This window comes from Channa argus, chromosome 3 (assembly GCF_033026475.1).
Source record: "Channa argus isolate prfri chromosome 3, Channa argus male v1.0, whole genome shotgun sequence".
NCBI lineage: Eukaryota > Metazoa > Chordata > Actinopteri > Anabantiformes > Channidae > Channa > Channa argus.
In genome coordinates, this window is record NC_090199.1 from 30,594,285 (window position 1) to 30,613,408 (window position 19,124).

Genomic DNA, 19,124 nt, shown 5'->3' on the forward strand with positions numbered 1-19,124 from the left:
CTTCTAAATCTCTGTTAGTAAATGACTTAATAAGCGATCATCTGTTATCTATGATCATCACTACGTAAAATACTCAATAACGGTGCCCCTCTGAAAAAGAAGGCAGTAAACCAGTAGACACGGTCTCAATGGTATAGCTCACAAACTATCAAGCTCCTCTATGAAACCAGCTCCCAGTTCTGATTCAGGAAGCAGAGACCCTCTCTACTTTTAAGTCCAGGCTTGAAACCTTCCTCTTTAATAAACCTTATAGTTAGTTATAGTTATGCTGCTGTAGGCTTAGACTCCTGGGGGACCCACCCCCTGATGCACTGAGCTCCTTTCCTCCTCTTGGACTTGCTCAAAGGTTGATTTGTTTGGTTTTCTCTGTACATTTTTACAGAGTTTGGAGTCTTGACCTTGAGCCTTGACATGACTTTGTTGTAAATTGGCAGTATATAAATAAAGTTGAATTGAGTACCAACAGGTAGAAAAGCACTATATAAATGCAGACCAGTTAGGACAGTAAGGTTTAAATTTAAAGATAATTAAAGTGTAATTTCTCTCCTTAATCTTAATGGACAAGTTATCACATTTCTGACAGTTTCAGCTCAAAATGGAGAAATGAAACCTTGTTATCGAAGAATTTATGGCAGAGCAGCTGTATTGGATTGTATTAAACTTTACAGGTGTCCCTAATGTTGTGGCTGCACATAGTGTACAGTACTTACATAAAACAAATCACGTCCCAATTTGAACACTGAAGAACCTGCAACCTGCAGTCTCTCCTTCCGTTCATACTGGATATAAACAGATTCTATTCAAAGGCCTTTTCAATCGACATGATATAAATGGACTAGAGAAATCTGAGTTTATTGAATCAAGTGGCTGTTAAAACTCTTTATTGTGAAATTCTCTGACAACAAGAATATTATGAATCTTACATTTAATTTAATCCTCCAGTATTGGATATTAAGTGGCTTAGAATTAAATTTCCTGCACTCAACAAGAATGTTAACCAATTCTACTAGATTAGGATTTGCCACTAAAGAACTTCTCACCGTTACTGTTTCTGACAGATTTTATTTTTAGTCAGGGTGGAAACAGCATGAAGAATCTCTGCACTTACAACCAACATGAACAAGATTCCATGTACAGTTGTGTTGGGTTATCAGAATGAGACCAGGGTGAAAGCTGCCACCTATCATTAGTTTATGGCCATGACGGTGACACAGCTTGACTCAGTGTGCAGGCATCACAGTCAAGAGGGAAGGTGCAAACACAACCATATGGATGCTCACACACTGGTCCATACTGTGGCAGTGGCACTGTTGTACACTTATCACATGGACAGTCACTATTCATCTGCCTACAATAAATATGTGATCCAAACAATGTCATGGTAAATATCAGAAATGCATCAAGTACACAGATTCTTCATGTGACAAAAGAAAAAAACGCAGACTCCAGAGGAGAAGTGTAGTTTGGTTTGAAACAAAAGATACATTAACAAATCCAACCCTGAAGCACATCCAGTATAGCTGAGTCTTCTTACAGTATGTACAGTATGGATGTGTGTGTGTGTGTGTGTGTCAGAGAGGTTAAGTTGGTAAGTGCGGAACATACACTGTGTATGTCTGGGGTCTATCGATACAGGTAATCAGCTTGTATGTTGGCAGCGATCTCTGCTTCCCACTTGTCTCCATTGTTGAGCAGCTTCTCCTTGTTGTAGAGCAGCTCTTCATGGGTTTCAGTGGAAAACTCAAAATTAGGGCCCTGAGGAAAGGAGGAAAGAATGGATGGAGGCAATGTATGAGAAAAGAGAGGAATGAGAGGAGCAGGATCCAGAAGAGAAGGGTAAAAGAGGACAGAGGTGAAAATCAGTTAAATGCCTTTGAATGTTAACAGGGATGCAAGATGTAAGTAACCTTCTTCAACTGGTGCACAGACACCAACATTTTTCCAATATTTATAAACCCAACTCTGTATCAGCCATCAGCCTCCCTACTTTGTTTCTTTATTCATTATTGGTCCACAACTATCCTCAAATACTGGTTTTGTGATCTACTGGAACATTTCATGGGAAACAGCCATCGTTAAGAAAATGTGTAAGTCATGTGAAAAATAATAATAATCCTTCATTCTCGCACTGACAAACATGTAGGTGCTCTGGTAGATCTGATCTCTCTTTTCTTGCCTCACTCTCTTCTCCTGCTCAATAGTCTAGTTTGAACAGATACCAGTCACTGCACAGAAGGTACAGGAGCATCCACGTTTGGTACAGAGGAATAGTGGGATTTTGTGCCATTTGCATCAATTCTTAAGTTGAAAAACTTTTCATAGACCATTTAATACAACTATCCAATTTATGATACGTCTATGCAACGGTCCTGTCAGATGATTGTGTCGGCCCTTTATGACACTCTGCTCAAGTGTTTTAATTAAGTCCAATGACAATGATATTTATGAGCTTTTTTGCCAAAAAATAGGAGGTGTGACAACAAACACTGAGTTGAAACACGGGGTCATAAACACACCTCTACAATGGCGTCCACAGGACACGCCTCCTGACAGAAACCGCAGTAGATGCATTTGGTCATGTCAATGTCGTAGCGAGTTGTCCTCCTGCTGCCATCAGCACGAGTCTCTGCTTCGATGGTGATGGCCTGGAAAGAAAGACACACACTGATCTGTCAGCTGGTATTTATATGTATTATAAAATAACTGGCAAATCGTAAAATGTTTGTTTTATTTACATTTCATGTCATGTTCACAGTAATAACACTAACGTTAACGTTTTCAACATACACAGTCAGATTATTGTAGTTTTCTTCATACTGAAAGCAGATATGATGCAATAAAGCCATAACAAGGCTGTGTGTGTACCTGAGCAGGGCAGATGGCTTCACACAGCTTGCAAGCAATGCAGCGCTCCTCTCCTGAAGGATACCTGCAGTAACATTATCACGAATAACTTACAGTAAATATGGATGACATCATATTGGAAGATGTAGTGTGGACAACAGTTGGTGTGTGAGAGTTATTCTAACATCTGTGTGCTTGTTTGCAGGAAGCGAATGGTGGTTTTTGACACTGGACGTCCTCACCTGCGCAGGGCATGCTCCCCTCTGAAGCGAGGTGACAGCGGTCCCTTTTCAAATGGGTAGTTGATGGTGGCAGGCTCTCGAAACAGGTAGCTCAATGTCATGGCCAGACCTGACAGTACAGCACGTCACAATCATTTGTGGTAAAAACCTCAGCAGCACGAACGGTTCCTTGACATTTTAGTTTAAGGCACAAGGACTTTGATGGGACTTGTGTTTTCATTGGATAATTTTAAACAGTAACAGTAATTTTGTACAGTTATCCTTTAATAAACAATGTAACCTGGTTATTTCTATGTCTTTAAGAGTGATATTATCCATGTCTCTAATGCTTAGCTTAATCCCCATATTAATATTAGTAAAGACATTTTGTGTGTTTTCCAGATGACTAGCTCTGCATTACAAATTTGCTGACCTCTGAAGAGCTCTGTCCACAGCAGCGTCTGGGCAGCTCGGTCTGTGATGGACTTGACATCTGTTGGGAGCTCCTGAGCGTTCACATACTCTGTACACACAAGCACAGTGAGATGAGAGGGTTGCTTGTTAGGAGCAGGTGAGTATATACTGTCACCAAATCAAACATGTGTGAAACATCTGTGAGGCTCAAATCTTTTTAAGTCATTCCATCTTTTCTATTGCACAGATGAGCAAACTAATCCAGGTTGAAGGACACACTATACATGAGTAGAATAGTTGATTTTAATGTCTGTGTAGAGAGTTGAAAATCTAAATCATTTAAAATTATCCTTTAAGATATTACTAATAGTAAGCAAACATGTCATCAAAGCAAACAGTGGCTAGATTGTGAAATCTAAACTTTGAAACATATTTTGCTTGAACAATTTTTGCATATTACATCATTTCATATGTCTTTTGTAGGAATGTCACAATACCACTTATTCCCAGACTGAGTACAAGTACACATTTTAGTACTGGCTGATACCAAGTACAATTACAGGTACTACTTTTGCTTCTATAGAAGTAGGCTTCTGAACAAGCATTTAAGAACCAATTTTTTTCTGTATGTAGTATGAATTGCTAGACAGTAAATTCCTCATAAATTCACAGCAGATAAGCAAATCCAGCAAGGATGGAAATTGTTGTGCGTTCTTTTGCCAAATCAAATATGGCCACTGTCTAGTGTTTAATAAATTGAGCGACTTTCATTGAAAAGAAAGAAAAAGAAATGGAAAAAAAGACAAAAAGCACAGAGTTGGTGTAAGATTCTGGATGGAGAAGCACAGACAACATGGACTAGAGAGTCTACAACTTTGGAAAACTAAGTGAACTTCAGGTAACGACCTAGTTACTATATATAACCTTTGTAGGTGCCGATGTTGTAAAAAAAAATTAATATTCCTGGGGAAAAGGAGAATGTCTTTAAACCACAGACATTTTTCCACCTACTCCAACCGGCAGAGGTTAACATGGTATCACATGTGCAGTATCTGAGAACTTCTACAAGTACAAGTACACAGAAGCAGGATTTGCCCGGTTTCAAAGAGTACTTTTGACTCTCCCTGAAACCTAAAGCAATGATAGGGAGACAATATTTTCTATTAATTTAACAAGAAGACATGTCAATTGTGGCAGTTCTGTTTGTGTGTTGTACTTACTGTATCCTCCCCTTTGTGCAGATACACTGAAGGACCTCACTAGATTCTGGTTGGCCACAAAAGTGCCTAAATGTAAAGATGCATTAAAAAGTGCAAAAACGTTAATTTTACTATAGTGGAGATATTAATGGACAGTACCATACCTGATGTTTTGAGACTCAAATATGATTCGTATTAGTAACACACTTATGTGATTTAACTTATTCTCTCTGTTCTTTGTTCTAGGATGCCAGGTGTACTTAAGAGCTTTTCGGACACTCGCTCCACAACAAGCAAATGATGAGTATTTTAGCAGTTTAGCAGAAGAGGAGAAGGCTCTTTTGTTTTGTGATGATTTGAATAACAAAGAAATCTTCTGCTAGGTACATGGAATTAAAACTAAAAATGAAATCAGTCCAATGGGCAACCAGAAAGGCTGACAAGAAATCAAAATTCATTCATTCATGCTTAGTTTGTTTTTGTTAATACACACCAGCTGTATTTTCTGTATATGTTCCTACTAACATGACTGTAATTCTTTAAGTCGAACTGAATGTGTGGAGGAGAAATCTTACCTGGTCTTGACACAGAGTATAGTAAACGTAGCGTTGCTGCCATTACGTTTTCGAAGCTGAAACCACAAACAGATGACAAGAATAAGAAATGTTCAGAAAAATGACATGTGTATAATTTGCCATATAAGCACAAACTGGTCTTTTCACACTAAAGGAAAACATCTTACTCTTTACAGTTGTATAGCAAAATGTCAACAGTTCAAAAACTACACACTGACTATGTCAAGTTTTGCTTTATACGCAATCAGTGTTGCCAGACTAACGGCAGCACAGCCAGACAGTGACAGAAAGCAGCTTTTTACAAACGGGAGTTTCAGCCGTGACGAAAGCTCAGACGCATCCAGGTTGTTACGTACTACGTTTTGTAGTTTGGTTGTTTAATGGCACAATCAACAGCTGCTGAACAAGCTACTTTAAAACCCTGCCGGAATTTGTGTCTGTCAATAGTGACAACACTGCTTAATAATAATAATATGGAGCCAACATGATCTCTAGGATGCTGCCTGACCTCGTTCTTTGTTACAGTCACAACAAACCTACAACTTTGAAATTGGTGACTTCAGCTAAACCTGCGGTAACGTTAATTTTAACTAGCATTAGATTAAGTCTACTTCAGCAGCGTGACATTGCTAAGATAAACAACGTTACCCTGGGAGGCACAAACACTAAATAGCGCTAAGCTGAGTGGACTTGACTTCGCTGCACATCACACACGTATTGCACACAATGAACGGGAACATTAGCTGACTGTGGGTTTGTATTAGGGAAAATTCCCGGTTTACTGCTAAGCTAACGTATTAGCAGCAGGGTTAGACCACATACTGTCAAGGACTTTTACATAAAGGTCGCTTGAGGTACATTAAGTTTAATACAATCTTTGCAAGATAAAGTGTGGTTAAAATGCATTCACCGTGTGTTATATATTAAATAAATGTTGGCATAAATTTCGTTTAATAAAACAAATGTTTTAAACTCACCGAAATGTCGCTATTTGGCTTTCTGAACCAGAACAGCGGACGATTTACGGAACGGACCTTGCGTGTCCAGGAAGTTACACAACGTGATTGCGTCACAGACGTCCAACCATGCGTCGTCCTAGTTTGTTTTTTAAAATACACTTCCACAAGTCCAAATACACTGGCAAGAAAACGTCTGAAAAAACGTTTATACCTATTATCTTTTCTTTGTTTTATTTAATTGAATATTTGTAAAGAGATCACAAAACAATGAACAAAAAACTTTTTCCAGCATATTTGAGCACAAAATAATAGGCAAATCAAATTTGCATATTAAATGTACTTTCAGCAATGAATGTCAGCCAAATTCATGGCATTCTCTGGAATATTCATTGGATTATTTTTAGAAATGTAAGTGTGTATGACCTCCCAGGTGTTAAAACAACTCAAAATAAGTAAACCAATAACTTGAGTGTATTTTTGGCTTTTCTTCCAATGACCCCAAGCATTCTTTTCAGTTTTGTAAGAGTTATGTGGAGAAGAAAGTAGCTGCTGGAATGCTATGGGCGATGGCTTTCCTAACTCGATCACCAGATCTGAACCCCAGTGAGATGGTGTGTAAGACTTTGTGAGTTAACACAGCAGACCTTTGTGAAAGTACAAGAAAGTAAAGTTTAACTTGAAAATTGTATTTAACCATTATTCTGAGCTAAAATATACTTAAGAAAGAATTGCTGTTTATTTCTGCTTTTCATCAATCATTTGATTGAATAAAACTAACAAAATGGAACATCAGTAACTGGAGCTATTGTCCTCTAGGCCTGCAATGTTTCCCTCATATCTTGTATCCACATTAGGGAATGTTTCACATATCTAGGAATCAGTATTAATAAGGATGTTAAAACAAGGTCCAAAAGGGTTTAGTGTTTGGTTGCAAAGAGAACAGTCACTGAGAGGAAGAATTGTTCTTGCAAAAGCGTACTTTTGCACCACTTTAGTGCCATTCAGGCCTGTGTGCTAAAGCTACTAGATGCTGGCTGATGATTAAAAAACACACATTCCCATCCCCAGCTGTGCAGTGCCAGTCCAAGCTGGACAGTCTAGTTGGAATAGGGTCCAGCAGACACGTTGTTGGTTTAAATGATGTAATAACTGAAGTTAGCTCAGAGAGATCTATGGGTAAAAAGCAGTCTAACAGGGAGTGGGGCCTTATCGATGACTCTAACACTGCTGTACATGAAGATCTATCTGTAATATTTGGGGGGAGGATCTGGTGAATTCGTTCTCTAATAGCTACAATTTTATTCATAAAGAAAGTCATGAAGTCATTGCTGCTTAGAGTTAAGGGAAAACTAGGCTCAACAGAACTATGGCTCTTAGTCAGCCTGGCTACAGTGCTGAACAGAAACCGGGGGTTGTTCTTATTTTCTTCTATTAATGATGAATAATATGCTGTTCTGGCATCACTGAGAGCTTTTTTGTACATTTTTAAACTATTTTTCCAGGCTAAATGAGATTCTTCTAACTTTCTGGAACGCCACTTCCTTTCTAACTTTCGTGTTTCCTGTTTTAAGTTGCGTGTTTGTGAACTATACCATGGAGATCGCCTCTGCTGGTTTACTGCCTTCTTTTTTAGAGGGGCAACACTATCGAGTATTGTACGTAGTGAGGCGGCAGAATTGTCAACAAGATAATCTACTTGTGCAGGAGTAACATTAAGGAGACTACTTTCCATTGTATTAACATATGGTGAAGCAAATGATGAAGAAATAATTTCTTTAAATTTGTTGACAGCTTTTTCACTTAAGCATCTGCTATAGTGGAATTTTTCCTTACCTGCTATATAGTCCGTTATTGTAAATTCAAATGTTATTAAAAAATGGTCAGACAGAAGAGAGTTGTGAGGAAATATTGTTAAATTATCTGTTTCAATTTTATACGTAAGGACAAAGTCTAAAGTATAATAAATTGATAGTACAAAAATATGCCAGTTGTGGCTCAGTAGTAAAAGGTAAAGCAGGTAGCTCACAGGGTTGGTGGTTCAATCCATTCCCTAACTTCCTGAGTTGCTCTTGTTATGTTCCCCTCACTCGTAAGTTGCATTCTAAAAATGTCCATGAAAGTATGATGCCAATCATCAGTTTAGATTAAAAATTCATTGTCAAATGATGTTGTTGAAATCAGGTGATTTTATTCCCAATAGTAGCTTGTTTTCCTTACTACTGTTATTTAATTCTCACAATATGATGATGGTAGTAATAAAAACATACTGTACGTCAGAGCCATTCTAGTTGAGTGTAATGGAGCATGTGGATTATAATTGAAGTTGGTTTGGATGAGCTCTCCATTACAAATACCTAGTAAACACCGTTGAGGACTGGGCACAGACGGACTACTTTAAAAGTAGGTGAAGCTTTTTTCTCTGAAATATCAAGTTTTGTTGTTTTGACAAAGACATTTATATTTTTTGTGTGTTTCTATGCTTAAGTAAGCTGCTTCATTAGGAGGTGACCATCTCACGGCAGCTATTTACATTACATTTATGTAAAGTATGATTGTTTTCACTTTCTATAGTATATATAGTGTATACTGTAGGTATACACACTATACTGGAGGTGTACTGCAAGAAAATGGGAAAAGGTATTAAATCTATATGTGAGCAGTAAATCCACACGAGTAATCATATATACAGTATTTCATATATAATATTTTTTCACTATTCACTCTTTAATATTTCAATGTATATATATTGAGAAAGTACATATTTATTTGATAAAAAAATATTGTATCATCTGATGTTCCTCTGCTGTTATCTGCAAAGATTCTGAATATGCTTTAATATACTTTACAGAGTTAGTATAGAGTTTGTTTATGTTTGCCCAGTGTTTTCTTGGATGACTCTTGTTATTTAGCTTGTTGTAGGACAATATAAAATATATAAATCGAAAAATAAAATGCTTCAATCTATTTAATAAATGCAAAACATGAACGATAGTCACAGTTAAACCCATGATATCCATGGTGCCAATTTTCACCAATAAAAAGTTTAATATCCCAAAAATTCAAACCACCAGCATTGTAAAAAATTGTATGTTTTTTTTGTGTGCACATTTTGTTACATAAAAAGTATGATTTCATTGAAGTTAGTGAACTTACATATTATTGCAAGTTGAAAAAAACAACCTGTAATTTTAAATTGGCCTAACAATTAAAACTAGACATTTTAATCTGAATTAACTAAAAATTAACAAGACGTACATATTTACATTAAGTGAAATTGCTTCCACTAATAATAATTAGTGCAATGAGTAAGTTCTTCCACCAATTGGAATCCACAACTCAAATGAGCACATTGGTATCAAAGTTGTATACAGGTGGTTCCTCTTCAGTAGCCTCTGCTCTGTGTTTTCTCCCAGTGACAGAGTGGATTAACGGGACCATTCTCATGGAGAGTTTGTGGCTAGGAGCAGAAAAGTGGCTGGTGGTGGCTGTGCTGGGACTGGAGATGGTTATGGGAATTGTGGGAAACAGTCTTGTTCTGCTGGTCAAAGTCAAGGTACAGTAAGATGGAGTGATTATTCATGCCAATACCCAAAACAATATGTTAAAACGAACTGAAATTTTGGGGGAGTAATCGCATTTTATCTGTCTTCCATTCTCAGTGCAGGGGTCAGTTCTGCTGTTGTTACTGGCTTCCTTTCGTCAGTCTCACCATGTCAGATTTAGGTACAGCTCACACAGAAACCAACACAACTGCGTTATACACAGCATTCACAAAGTATTTTTTTTACATTTTGTTATGTTACAGGCCTGTTTCAAAATGGATTCAATTCCTTATTTTCCTCAAAGTTCTACAAACAATACCACATAATGGCAATGAGAAAGAAGTTTGTTTGAAATCTTTGCAACTTTTTGAAAAATAAAAAACAAAACAAAAATCCAAATCAAAGATCGATTTTGGAATCAGCCTGTAACATAACAAAATGTGGGAAAAGTTAAGTGCTGGGACACTTTCTGGATGCACTGTACGATGTCATTTTGCATTTGGATTTCATAGTGTATACACCTAATCATTTTACGTGATTATTGATAAACTGTTATAGTCTTTGCATGTCATTAATCAACATATCTGATAATGAACCATTGTGTTGTGAAGGCTGCTCCCTCCTAATCATCTCCAGTTCCCTGTTTGCCATACTGACAGGGGGTCAGAGGTCACCATGGTGTGAGGCCGTCAGCCTGCTGAAATTCGCCTTCATCTCCTCGTCCATAGGGAGCATAGGTACCAACACACACGTACTCTCATGTTCTTCATGGAAGCCACAGAAACAGTCCTAAATGAAGACCGAATTCCGTATGAGCTTAAATCTATAGTTAACAAACCTGATAAGGACTTAGGCTGCACTTGCCTGTAGTGAACACTGTAACTTCTTTGTTAGTATTAAGGTTTATAGTTCAAATCGTTCTTAAATTTTAATTTAAAATCCAACGTTTTACATTGTTTTTACAAAGTTTTTCAAAGATGAGACATAGGATGGCTTCCTAACTTTGATTAGAAAAATCCGATAAGAAAAAATCAGGAAATACTGTAGTACTGATTTCTGACTTCTAATCAATTACAGTGGGAAAAGTTTCTCAATGTAAAGTCATTTTAGATTTAACACTTTCTATAATAGAGGTGTAGTTGTATATAAACGCACCATATACATTCAAACTGAAGTTTAACTTACAGTAAAATCTTAACCAAGTATCCATTTAACAGTTGAGTAAATGAAGTGTTTCCCTTTGTGAGGTACGAATATAAATTTGTACTGTATGGAAACACTTAAGAAGTATACTTGAATACAGTGCTTGAAAAAATATATTAAGTTACTTTCCACCATTAGCACCGCGGTGACTGTGGTGCAGGAGGTAGTGCAGTCGTCCACCAATCCCCCAGTTTTTGGTTCAATCCCAGGCTCCTCCAGTCACATGTCAAAGTGTCCTTGAGCAAGACACTGAACCCCAACTTAGTTGCTCCTGGTGAGTGTTGGCCAGCTGCTGTGTGTGTGTGATTGTGAGTGTAATTGGTTAATGAGAAGCAGTGTAACGCTCTTTGAGTACCAATAGGTGGAAAAGTGCTATATGAGTGCAGAATATTTCCCAATAGTAGTGCAGTAGTAGCCATAGTAATAATGATGTACTGGTACTGTAGTAGTTGTATCAAAGTAACAATCAGTTTTTTGTCCTGTACAGCTGTCCTCTGTGTGCAGCGGCTGATTGGCAGAGCCTCCACAGGACGCATTCCCTTTGTTGTCATGGTGACAGCATGCTCGGCTTCTTGGGTAACAGGGATGGTGTTTGGGATCATCCCTGTGGTCTACACCTGGGTCAGGTACTGTAATGCTTTCTGATAGTGCTTTCTTGTCCTTGTGGACAAAAAACGTGCAGTGAATCAGACACTAGATGTCCTCACACACCAACACAAAGCAACAGACCAGCAGAGACAGAGACTGGTGAACTTGACTGTATTCAGTGTCTTTAGAATAAGGCATGGAAACAATCAGGTGTCCTCGTCCTTGTTTAGAAACCATGGTCCCAAGACCTTCAGGCCATGGTGACTTGTCTGGAAGAGTTTTCCGTAAATGAAAACTAATCAAACGGAAATGAAATGAAATGCTCTGTTTGTCTTTACAGAAGAAATCAGATAGTTATTAAACGTTCTGTCCTTCATAACTGGATGTTTTTTCATTGTTACCATATCACAAAGGTGTATTATTTCTCAGAACCTTATTTTACACATGCCTGCTCCACTGACTTGAAAATTGTTCCACTCGTTAAGGACATGTCAAGTCCATTACTGGGCTTGTTTGAGATGCCTGTTACACCAGGGAGATGCCAACCTTTCCACCAGGACGTCCATACAGGACGTCACAGAAACATCCATTGTTCTCAACTATGTTCTCATGTGGACTAGGACACATGTGACCTGTGTCTCTGGTTTACCCTCCCCATTACTCAGACAGTATTTTAAATAAAATTCAACGAGCAAGCACTTTGCTGTTGTATTCTGTCCAACCAAACGTCACTTGATGCTGGGAAAAAGCTGTGTGTCAGCTAAAGCCGATTCATAACACAGCCACATCTGGATCATCATTCTCCAGGTGTCACTGACCTTTACTACTGTATGTCACCTGAAAACTAAACTAATCCCCACCCTCACCTAAGGTGCCATCTTCCAGCTTCTGACTGACTGAGTACAACTGATGCAACTAATCACAGTGAGTAGTGCAGGGTGGTTGGAACACAAACCAAATAGCTAAAAGGCTTAAATAACTACAAACTACATGAGGAAATTAGATTAGACATTCTATCACAGTGCTCCTTCAGGGTTTGTAAAGGCTTTGAAATTTGTATTCTATTTCTGACTAAATATAACCAAACGCTTTAGATTTTTAAAAAATATTTATTGTGCAAAATTATCAGATCTTAACTATTCTTGTGCAAAACTATGTATCTTCCTCCATAAAGACAGGTTCAACTCAGGGATGTTGTTTGGCCTCCTTGCATGAACTGGCTGTTTCAGGTCCTTCCACAGTCTTTCTACATGATCAAAGCCACTTTGACTCAGCTATTCTGAAACAGAACATGTCTAATTCTTTTGTAGAAATATTTGTGTGTTTTGGCTCCGTGTCTTGCTGCATGATTCATTAACAGATACCTTGATATTGTTCTGTAGAATTTGTTTGTACAACTTAAGATTCACAGTTCCAGGAATGATGCTAAGATGTCATGGTCCTGGTCCATGATAGAGCCATTACCATGTTCTACTGACATGATAAGGTTCTTTTGCTGGAATGCAGAGTTTAGTTGTTGCCAAATATTCATCCATCTACTGTCTGTAACCAGTTATCATGGTCATGGTTCTGTCCTTGTAGCTCTACCATATGCATCATTGTTGTTCAAGGTTCTCCTGATGGTGGACTCAAGAACATTCATATTAACCACTGCCTCTAGTTTCCTTGACATAACCTTGCAGTTTCTTGTGACACACCTTGCTCATGGTGTGATTTTTGTTGGTCAGCCACTCTTAAAGGATAAACAATGGTGTTACTGTACATATTCTATATGAACCCTTTCCAGTCTAGTTAGCGTTGACAAATCTACCATTATGGTCTTGGTCAGAAATCTCTTTGAACTGACACACTACAAACCTGTTATCAACATCAGACTTTGCCAGTAAGGCCCCAGATTTCTCTTTTTTTAAATAAGGCAGGGCCTCAGACCCCCAGACTCCCACCTATTGTCATGCCATTGACTGAAACACTAGACTATAATTATCCCTTCAGATTAATTGATGAGCTCAGAGGTCAGCACACATGTACTTCTGCACAACACAAATATTAAAGATTGGATGACTTTCCACAAAATTTAGTAAATAAATTTCTCTGTCTGATCACATTTTAGATCGTATTTATGCAGAAATAGAAATATAGAAATAGAAAAGAATAGAAATTCCCAAGGGTTCCTAGTATTCATGTGCCACTGTAGTTGCTAACAACCTAAGGTAACGCTTACAAAGAAGTGGACTGACACAGCAGCCCTGTGCAGTGACCACTATCTGATCTAAAGTGTTATTTTTACTCTCTTCATCTTTATCATGTCTTCTTTGTCCTCTAGATATGACCCTGCAGAGATGCTATGTGCTGTGTTCTGGGAGAGCAGCTACTCAGACATGTTGGTCTACATCCTATGTGCTTTCTTCATCTGTATCTTCATCCCCTTCACCCTCATCTTCATCTGCTCTTTGCTGAGGTTCACAGGCTGCCGCTTAACCAGTGAAACACGGGAGATAAGGTCATTTCAGCAGACGCAACACAAATAAGGAAGTGTTCAGATGATGTTTGACACAGTTGATGTGAGAAAATAATGAGACCACAGTAAAACCCCACATTGTAAAAGCTATTTTGAAACTGTCATGGTAACTAATATTTTTAATTAAATACTAATGAATTTAAAAGGATATTGCAGCATTTGGGGACATGAGCTATATAAGCTATTGCTTAGGCAGTGTGATCAGTTTACATTTGGAAGTAGAGACTCACTCTACATGTACTGAACTCTATACCTGTCTCTTTTATAGACATATGCTGGTTTTGACACCGTTAAATTAAGCACATGAAATGTTCATGTGGTTAATTGGTAAACCAGTATTAATAAAATGACTATGAAGTAGCTTGTAAAAAAATGCTCATGCACTTATAGGGTCTGTCAGGACTCATCAATAGATCCTCTTGTGTTTCCACAGATTCGACTAAAGCTAAAAAGCTCAGTTTATTTACTTTCTTCATTCATTCCTGTCTGTTGATCTTTCTGTATCCAGCTATTTCCAACATGCAAAACTTACAGTGGGCATATAGATACAAACCCATTTAGATAGTATTTGTACTGTATTTCTTCTTCAGTGAACTGCATCAGATGTTTTCCCTACTGTACATTGTTCAAACACAGAACAGTTGAACACTAACTACTACTGTAAAAGCAGAAAAATATGAGAATCCATGTCTTCAATTCAATTTTTTCAATTAAGCTTTATTTATACAGAGCCAATTCACAACAAAGTCATCTCAGGGCACTTTACAGAATAAAGTCAAGATTATAAAGATGTATAGAGAGAACCCATCAATTCCCCCTGGAACAAGCCATAGGCAACAGTGGAGAGGAAAAACTCCCTTTGACGAAAGAAACCTCCAGTAGAACCAGGCTCAGGGTGGACGACCATCTGCCTCGACCGGTTTGGGTGAGTGGAAAGTGGAGAGAGAGAAAAAATACAATGAGCAACAACATAACATCCGGCAGGTTGGTAGGACCAGTAGCTGCACACTGGAAAACAAACAGCTCCAATGCCGGGGACACCTGCAGAGAGAGAGAAAGAGACGGAGACAGAGAAGGAAAAAGACAACTACCGGAGAAAACACACAGAGTTGATTAACAATTGTGGGGTGGGGGGGAGGACAGAGGGTCAGATGGTCTCTCTTCTCTTTAGCATGGAAAACACAGCATCACTGGTTTCCAAAACAGTAAATTTGGAAAAATGTAATCATGAGTTTGTAGCTGGTAACTTTAAAAAAAGACCCCTAGAATCAGTACAAAGTTAAAAGACCCCCCACCGCTCATATACACATGTAGCCCTTTTCTACCTGGTACTCAAAGCTAGTTACACTGCTTCTCAGTCACCCGTTCCCTGTCCCAACCACACAGACACTCACACACCAGTAGGGGAACCAGGGGCAACTAAGTTGAGGTTTAATGTCTTGCTAAAGGACACATGACCGGAGTAGCCAGGGGATTGAACCAACATGGGACGACCCTTCTACCTCCTGTGCCACAGGTGCACAGAAGAAAAAATGACAGTTTTGTGTCACTGATAAGTTTGTTTTAATCTATGTCAGTTACTTTTACATACACTAGTATGATTAACAGTCACACAGGACCTGCCCAGGGACCTGTAAGACAACTGGGTCCTGTAAGACTGTTTGCGAATCCATTCATGGTGGGACCATGACTGATCCTTTGTCTCATTCTATCCATAATACTACAGATAGCTTATCAAGACAACAAGCAGGCTAACTTTGCCATCCTGTTCTCTGTTTGTCTCAGTGATGATGAAGCTGATCTGTCTGCAGTGACTCCTCTGCTGGTGGCCACCTACATGCTCTGCTACTCTCCCTTCGCTGTGGCAGAGGTGACATTCGTACCCACTGCTGTGTCTGCATCTACACATATGGAAAACCTATAAAAGTCACAGTAGCCTTTTCCACTCATCTGATTTTTCTTTCTTTGACCATTCAGCTGATCCTTCTAGGTAAACTGGACCTGTCACCTGCACCTAGTTGGTTAAGGACATTGTCATCAGTGATGTCATACCTGGACTGTACTGTAAACCCTCTGATCTACTTCTCGCACCAGGACTTCAGAGAGGCAGGTCTGGCTCTTCTCTGGACCAAACAACTGTCAGAGCCTGTTCTTTCTTCTGTCACTAATCATGAGCTGTAAATATCCGAGATCATCATCCTGTGCAATATTTTAAGAACCAACAATAACTTGTCATGTAAACAGTTATTTGTTATTGGTACAATAAATAATATCAAGTCGTGTCTGTTTTTTCTCTCTTTAAATTAATATAGATAAATGTCATTGGCTGCATTTTGAAATATTTTAAATAAGATTTCATTAGAAGTCTTCAACTGGGAGTCAAAGATCCAGCAGAGAAACTAGACATTTTCTGTACAGGCTGAACAGTTTTTTCGTGTTCTGGGTTTTTGAAACCCAGTAAATGGTCTGCAATTATATAACACTTTTCTAACTTTTGGTACTTAAAGCACTTTCCACTGCTTCTTATTCACCCATTCACACTCACAAACACGCACACACAGTCATACACCGATGGGGGAGCTGCTATGCAGCTGGCCAACACTCACCGGGAGCAACTAAGTTGGGGGTCAGTGTCTTGCTCAAGGACACTTCGACATGTGACCGGAGGAGCTGGGAATCGAACCAACCTTCCTGTGCCACAGTGGTTTTATATGGTATGTATACTTTATTATGTGATATTACCATATGTGTGGAATAAAAAAAGTCACACAGCAAAAAAAGTCCATAAAATCTTTTGTAAGACACTGAAATGCATCAATGCAACTCCTAATAAATGAGAGTTAAACGGATCAACTGACCAATAACTGAAAAACTAAATGCTGACAATAGTCCTTCCTTGAAATGATCACTATTTATTTAGATGCCACTAGGCCAAAAGTAAACGACCGCAGTCAACCAACAAGTAGGTAAAAGTACTAACACAACACTGCAATTACAGCTAAGGTATTTTCATTAGGGATCATCTACTAATTAGTGGTCATTTGCTTTGTGAAGAGTCACAGGCCTCATAAGTTCATAAATGATCCCTTTCTAAACGGACTTTGGTCCAGACGTCCTGCAGTCCTCTTCCACAAAGTCACCATTTTTGTTGTTTTGTGCAATTGTGCTAGTCTCAGCTTCTAAAGTCTTTCTAAATGATCTTCTGGCTGATGGGCAGAAGGTTTTGTTAGCGTACTGAATTACTTTGAATCTTTTCATCCTTCGCCGTTTATTCCTTCTGTTCTGCACTTTTCTCCCTGGTCATCCGTGTCAGTGTTGTCAGGAAACAGAAGCTGAAGTGAAACTGCAGCACATCGCAAACTTTGGACCAGAAGTGTCCGGTGACCCGCTGAAACAGCCGGTACTGAGCGAGCCACTGATCCAGCAGCTTCAGCACCACGAACCCGGCACAAGACAGCACCGCCAGCAACAGATATGTCCGCGTGCGGCCGTCGCCGTGCGCCAGTTGCACGCGAACGCCCCGGTAGATCGCGAGGGCTACGTGACAGCCCAGCGCCGCCTCGAATCCTCGCTCGTGAGCCAGAGCTAAGCCGTAGCTGAGGAGAGAAAACAGCTCGAACGCTGCCGCGTGCTTCGCGCGCCACTTCGCCTGTCCACCTTCTATAAAACCGATCCACACCGGAACCCAAGCGAAGATCGGTAACGTGAACCACTGGTCGAGTACGGCAGGAGCGCGTCGCAGCACCGCTAAGCGGGTCCACTGCACAGGTCCGTAAAACACCGCCATGAGCGCGAACACTTGCCTCATGTAGCGGCTCTGTTCGGTTTCTTTGCCGCTTCCGTGCCACAGTAGCCAGTACAGCCCCATGTAGATGTAAGCCACGTTCACCAGGCAGTTAAAGGGCATCGCTAGGAAAGAGGGCAGATACTCCACTCGTCTCTCTGCATAATGATCATAAGACAAGTCCACCTCAACTGAGTTAAACAGCCAGGTGTTCGCCAAGGCGACACAGAGCAGCAAAGGCACAGATACGTGAAACAGAGCGGCCTTCATGACTTGGACAGTGAAGCCATTAACGGCATAAAAACAAAATTACTCTTTCGACCAGGAGCAAAAGTCCGGGCTATTGTTGATATTCCGGGTTCTAATCACATGGTACGAAATGGAGGGTTTGGATTGGCTGTCGTGCTGACCTTCTTTTTTCCACTTAGTACAAATAACTGAAGCTGAAATATCTTATTTTAAGTCGGATTTTTCACTCCATTTCTTACTTAACACATTGAATCTTAATTAAATTTTAAATTATATAGTTTTTTTTGCTTATTTTTGTTAAAGCCAATGAGTTCATTATTATTATTATTATTATTTTTGTTATATATACTGTATTAATTATATTACTATGATTTCATTGTAGGAAATAAAACATTAAACATATGTACAAACCTTGTTTCCAGAGATGTGTGTCCTTTTGAATATTATGTTATCAATATATTTTAAAACTACATTAGACATAGGCAACAAAAGACTAAAAACGTGGTGTAATACACCTGGTGGAGCATCTGATGGCTAAAGAAGTTAAGTGGCAACAGGTTAGTATCATGACTGGGTGTAAAAAGAGCATCTCAGAGAAGCTGAGTCTGCTTCTGTTCTGCTGAGATTGAGCAGGAGTTCACAGTGGTGGCTGGGACTGGGAAGCCTGTAGTAAAGTTGTTCAGACTTTTTACATCCACATGTCTGTAGCCATAATGTAAATCTTTAGTTTACCAACTGTGCATTTGCCACAAAAGTAAACCAGCTGCTCTTTTTCTTTAAGGAAGGTATGAGTGTATGTTTTTTTCAACATCTTTGACTGTGTTTATGTGAAGCACTGACAGAGTTTTACTTTATTTTTGATTCATTTATTTATTTTGGTTGCTACCCTCCATAGTTGCCATTATGTCTTGCAGGTAGCATGAGTGGATATTGTGTATTGTAGTATGATTATGAGCCTGGGCGAGTACCCTTTCCATGTCTGTCTCTGAACAAAAGTATGCGGAATGTAAGTAAAGATTAAATCCTTA

The 19,124-nt window shown here is 39.0% G+C and overlaps 3 protein-coding genes across 3 annotated transcripts; 1 reads left to right on the forward strand and 2 right to left on the reverse strand.

Annotated features, from left to right (window-relative positions):
* Positions 1–864: 864 nt before the first annotated feature.
* ndufs8a (NADH:ubiquinone oxidoreductase core subunit S8a) lies at positions 865–6,327 on the reverse strand. The gene is made up of 8 exons (XM_067498824.1): positions 6,231–6,327; positions 5,254–5,309; positions 4,700–4,765; positions 3,499–3,588; positions 3,087–3,195; positions 2,866–2,929; positions 2,517–2,645; positions 865–1,755 (listed from the first exon to the last, which is right to left on the reverse strand). Exons 2-8 carry the CDS (start codon positions 5,294–5,296, stop codon positions 1,624–1,626), a joined length of 633 nt encoding a protein of 210 aa, XP_067354925.1. The 5' UTR covers positions 5,297–5,309; positions 6,231–6,327; the 3' UTR covers positions 865–1,623.
* A 3,260-nt stretch (positions 6,328–9,587) lies between these two features.
* Positions 9,588–16,244, forward strand: si:dkey-9i23.8 (pinopsin). The gene is made up of 8 exons (XM_067498826.1): positions 9,588–9,765; positions 9,872–9,935; positions 10,366–10,491; positions 11,445–11,583; positions 13,869–14,045; positions 14,477–14,525; positions 15,844–15,933; positions 16,041–16,244. The coding sequence occupies exons 1-8, from the start codon at positions 9,655–9,657 to the stop codon at positions 16,242–16,244; spliced, it is 960 nt and encodes a 319-aa protein (XP_067354927.1). The 5' UTR covers positions 9,588–9,654.
* Positions 16,232–18,230, reverse strand: tmem187 (transmembrane protein 187). Its single transcript, XM_067498827.1, has one exon. It carries the CDS (start codon positions 18,115–18,117, stop codon positions 17,332–17,334), a length of 786 nt encoding a protein of 261 aa, XP_067354928.1. The 5' UTR covers positions 18,118–18,230; the 3' UTR covers positions 16,232–17,331.
* Positions 18,231–19,124: the final 894 nt, after the last annotated feature.

Bases quoted from the DNA above. Each gene is read 5' to 3' on its own strand.
- ndufs8a (XM_067498824.1), bottom strand. From the start codon at position 5,296: ATGGCAGCAACGCTACGTTTACTATACTCTGTGTCAAGACCAG. The intron at 3,196-3,498 runs GTCAGCAAATTT...CTGTACTGTCAG, and splicing joins GTGGACAGAGCTCTTCAGAG to GTCTGGCCATGACATTGAGC. The intron at 2,930-3,086 runs GTGAGGACGTCC...ATGTTACTGCAG, and splicing joins GGGGAGCATGCCCTGCGCAG to GTATCCTTCAGGAGAGGAGC.
- si:dkey-9i23.8 (XM_067498826.1), top strand. From the start codon at position 9,655: ATGGAGAGTTTGTGGCTAGGAGCAGAAAAGTGGCTGGTGGTGGCTGTG. The intron at 11,584-13,868 runs GTACTGTAATGC...TTTGTCCTCTAG, and splicing joins GTGGTCTACACCTGGGTCAG to ATATGACCCTGCAGAGATGC. The intron at 14,526-15,843 runs TTTACTTTCTTC...TTCTCTGTTTGT, and splicing joins AAGCTAAAAAGCTCAGTTTA to CTCAGTGATGATGAAGCTGA.
- tmem187 (XM_067498827.1), bottom strand. From the start codon at position 18,117: ATGAAGGCCGCTCTGTTTCACGTATCTGTGCCTTTGCTGCTCTGTGTC.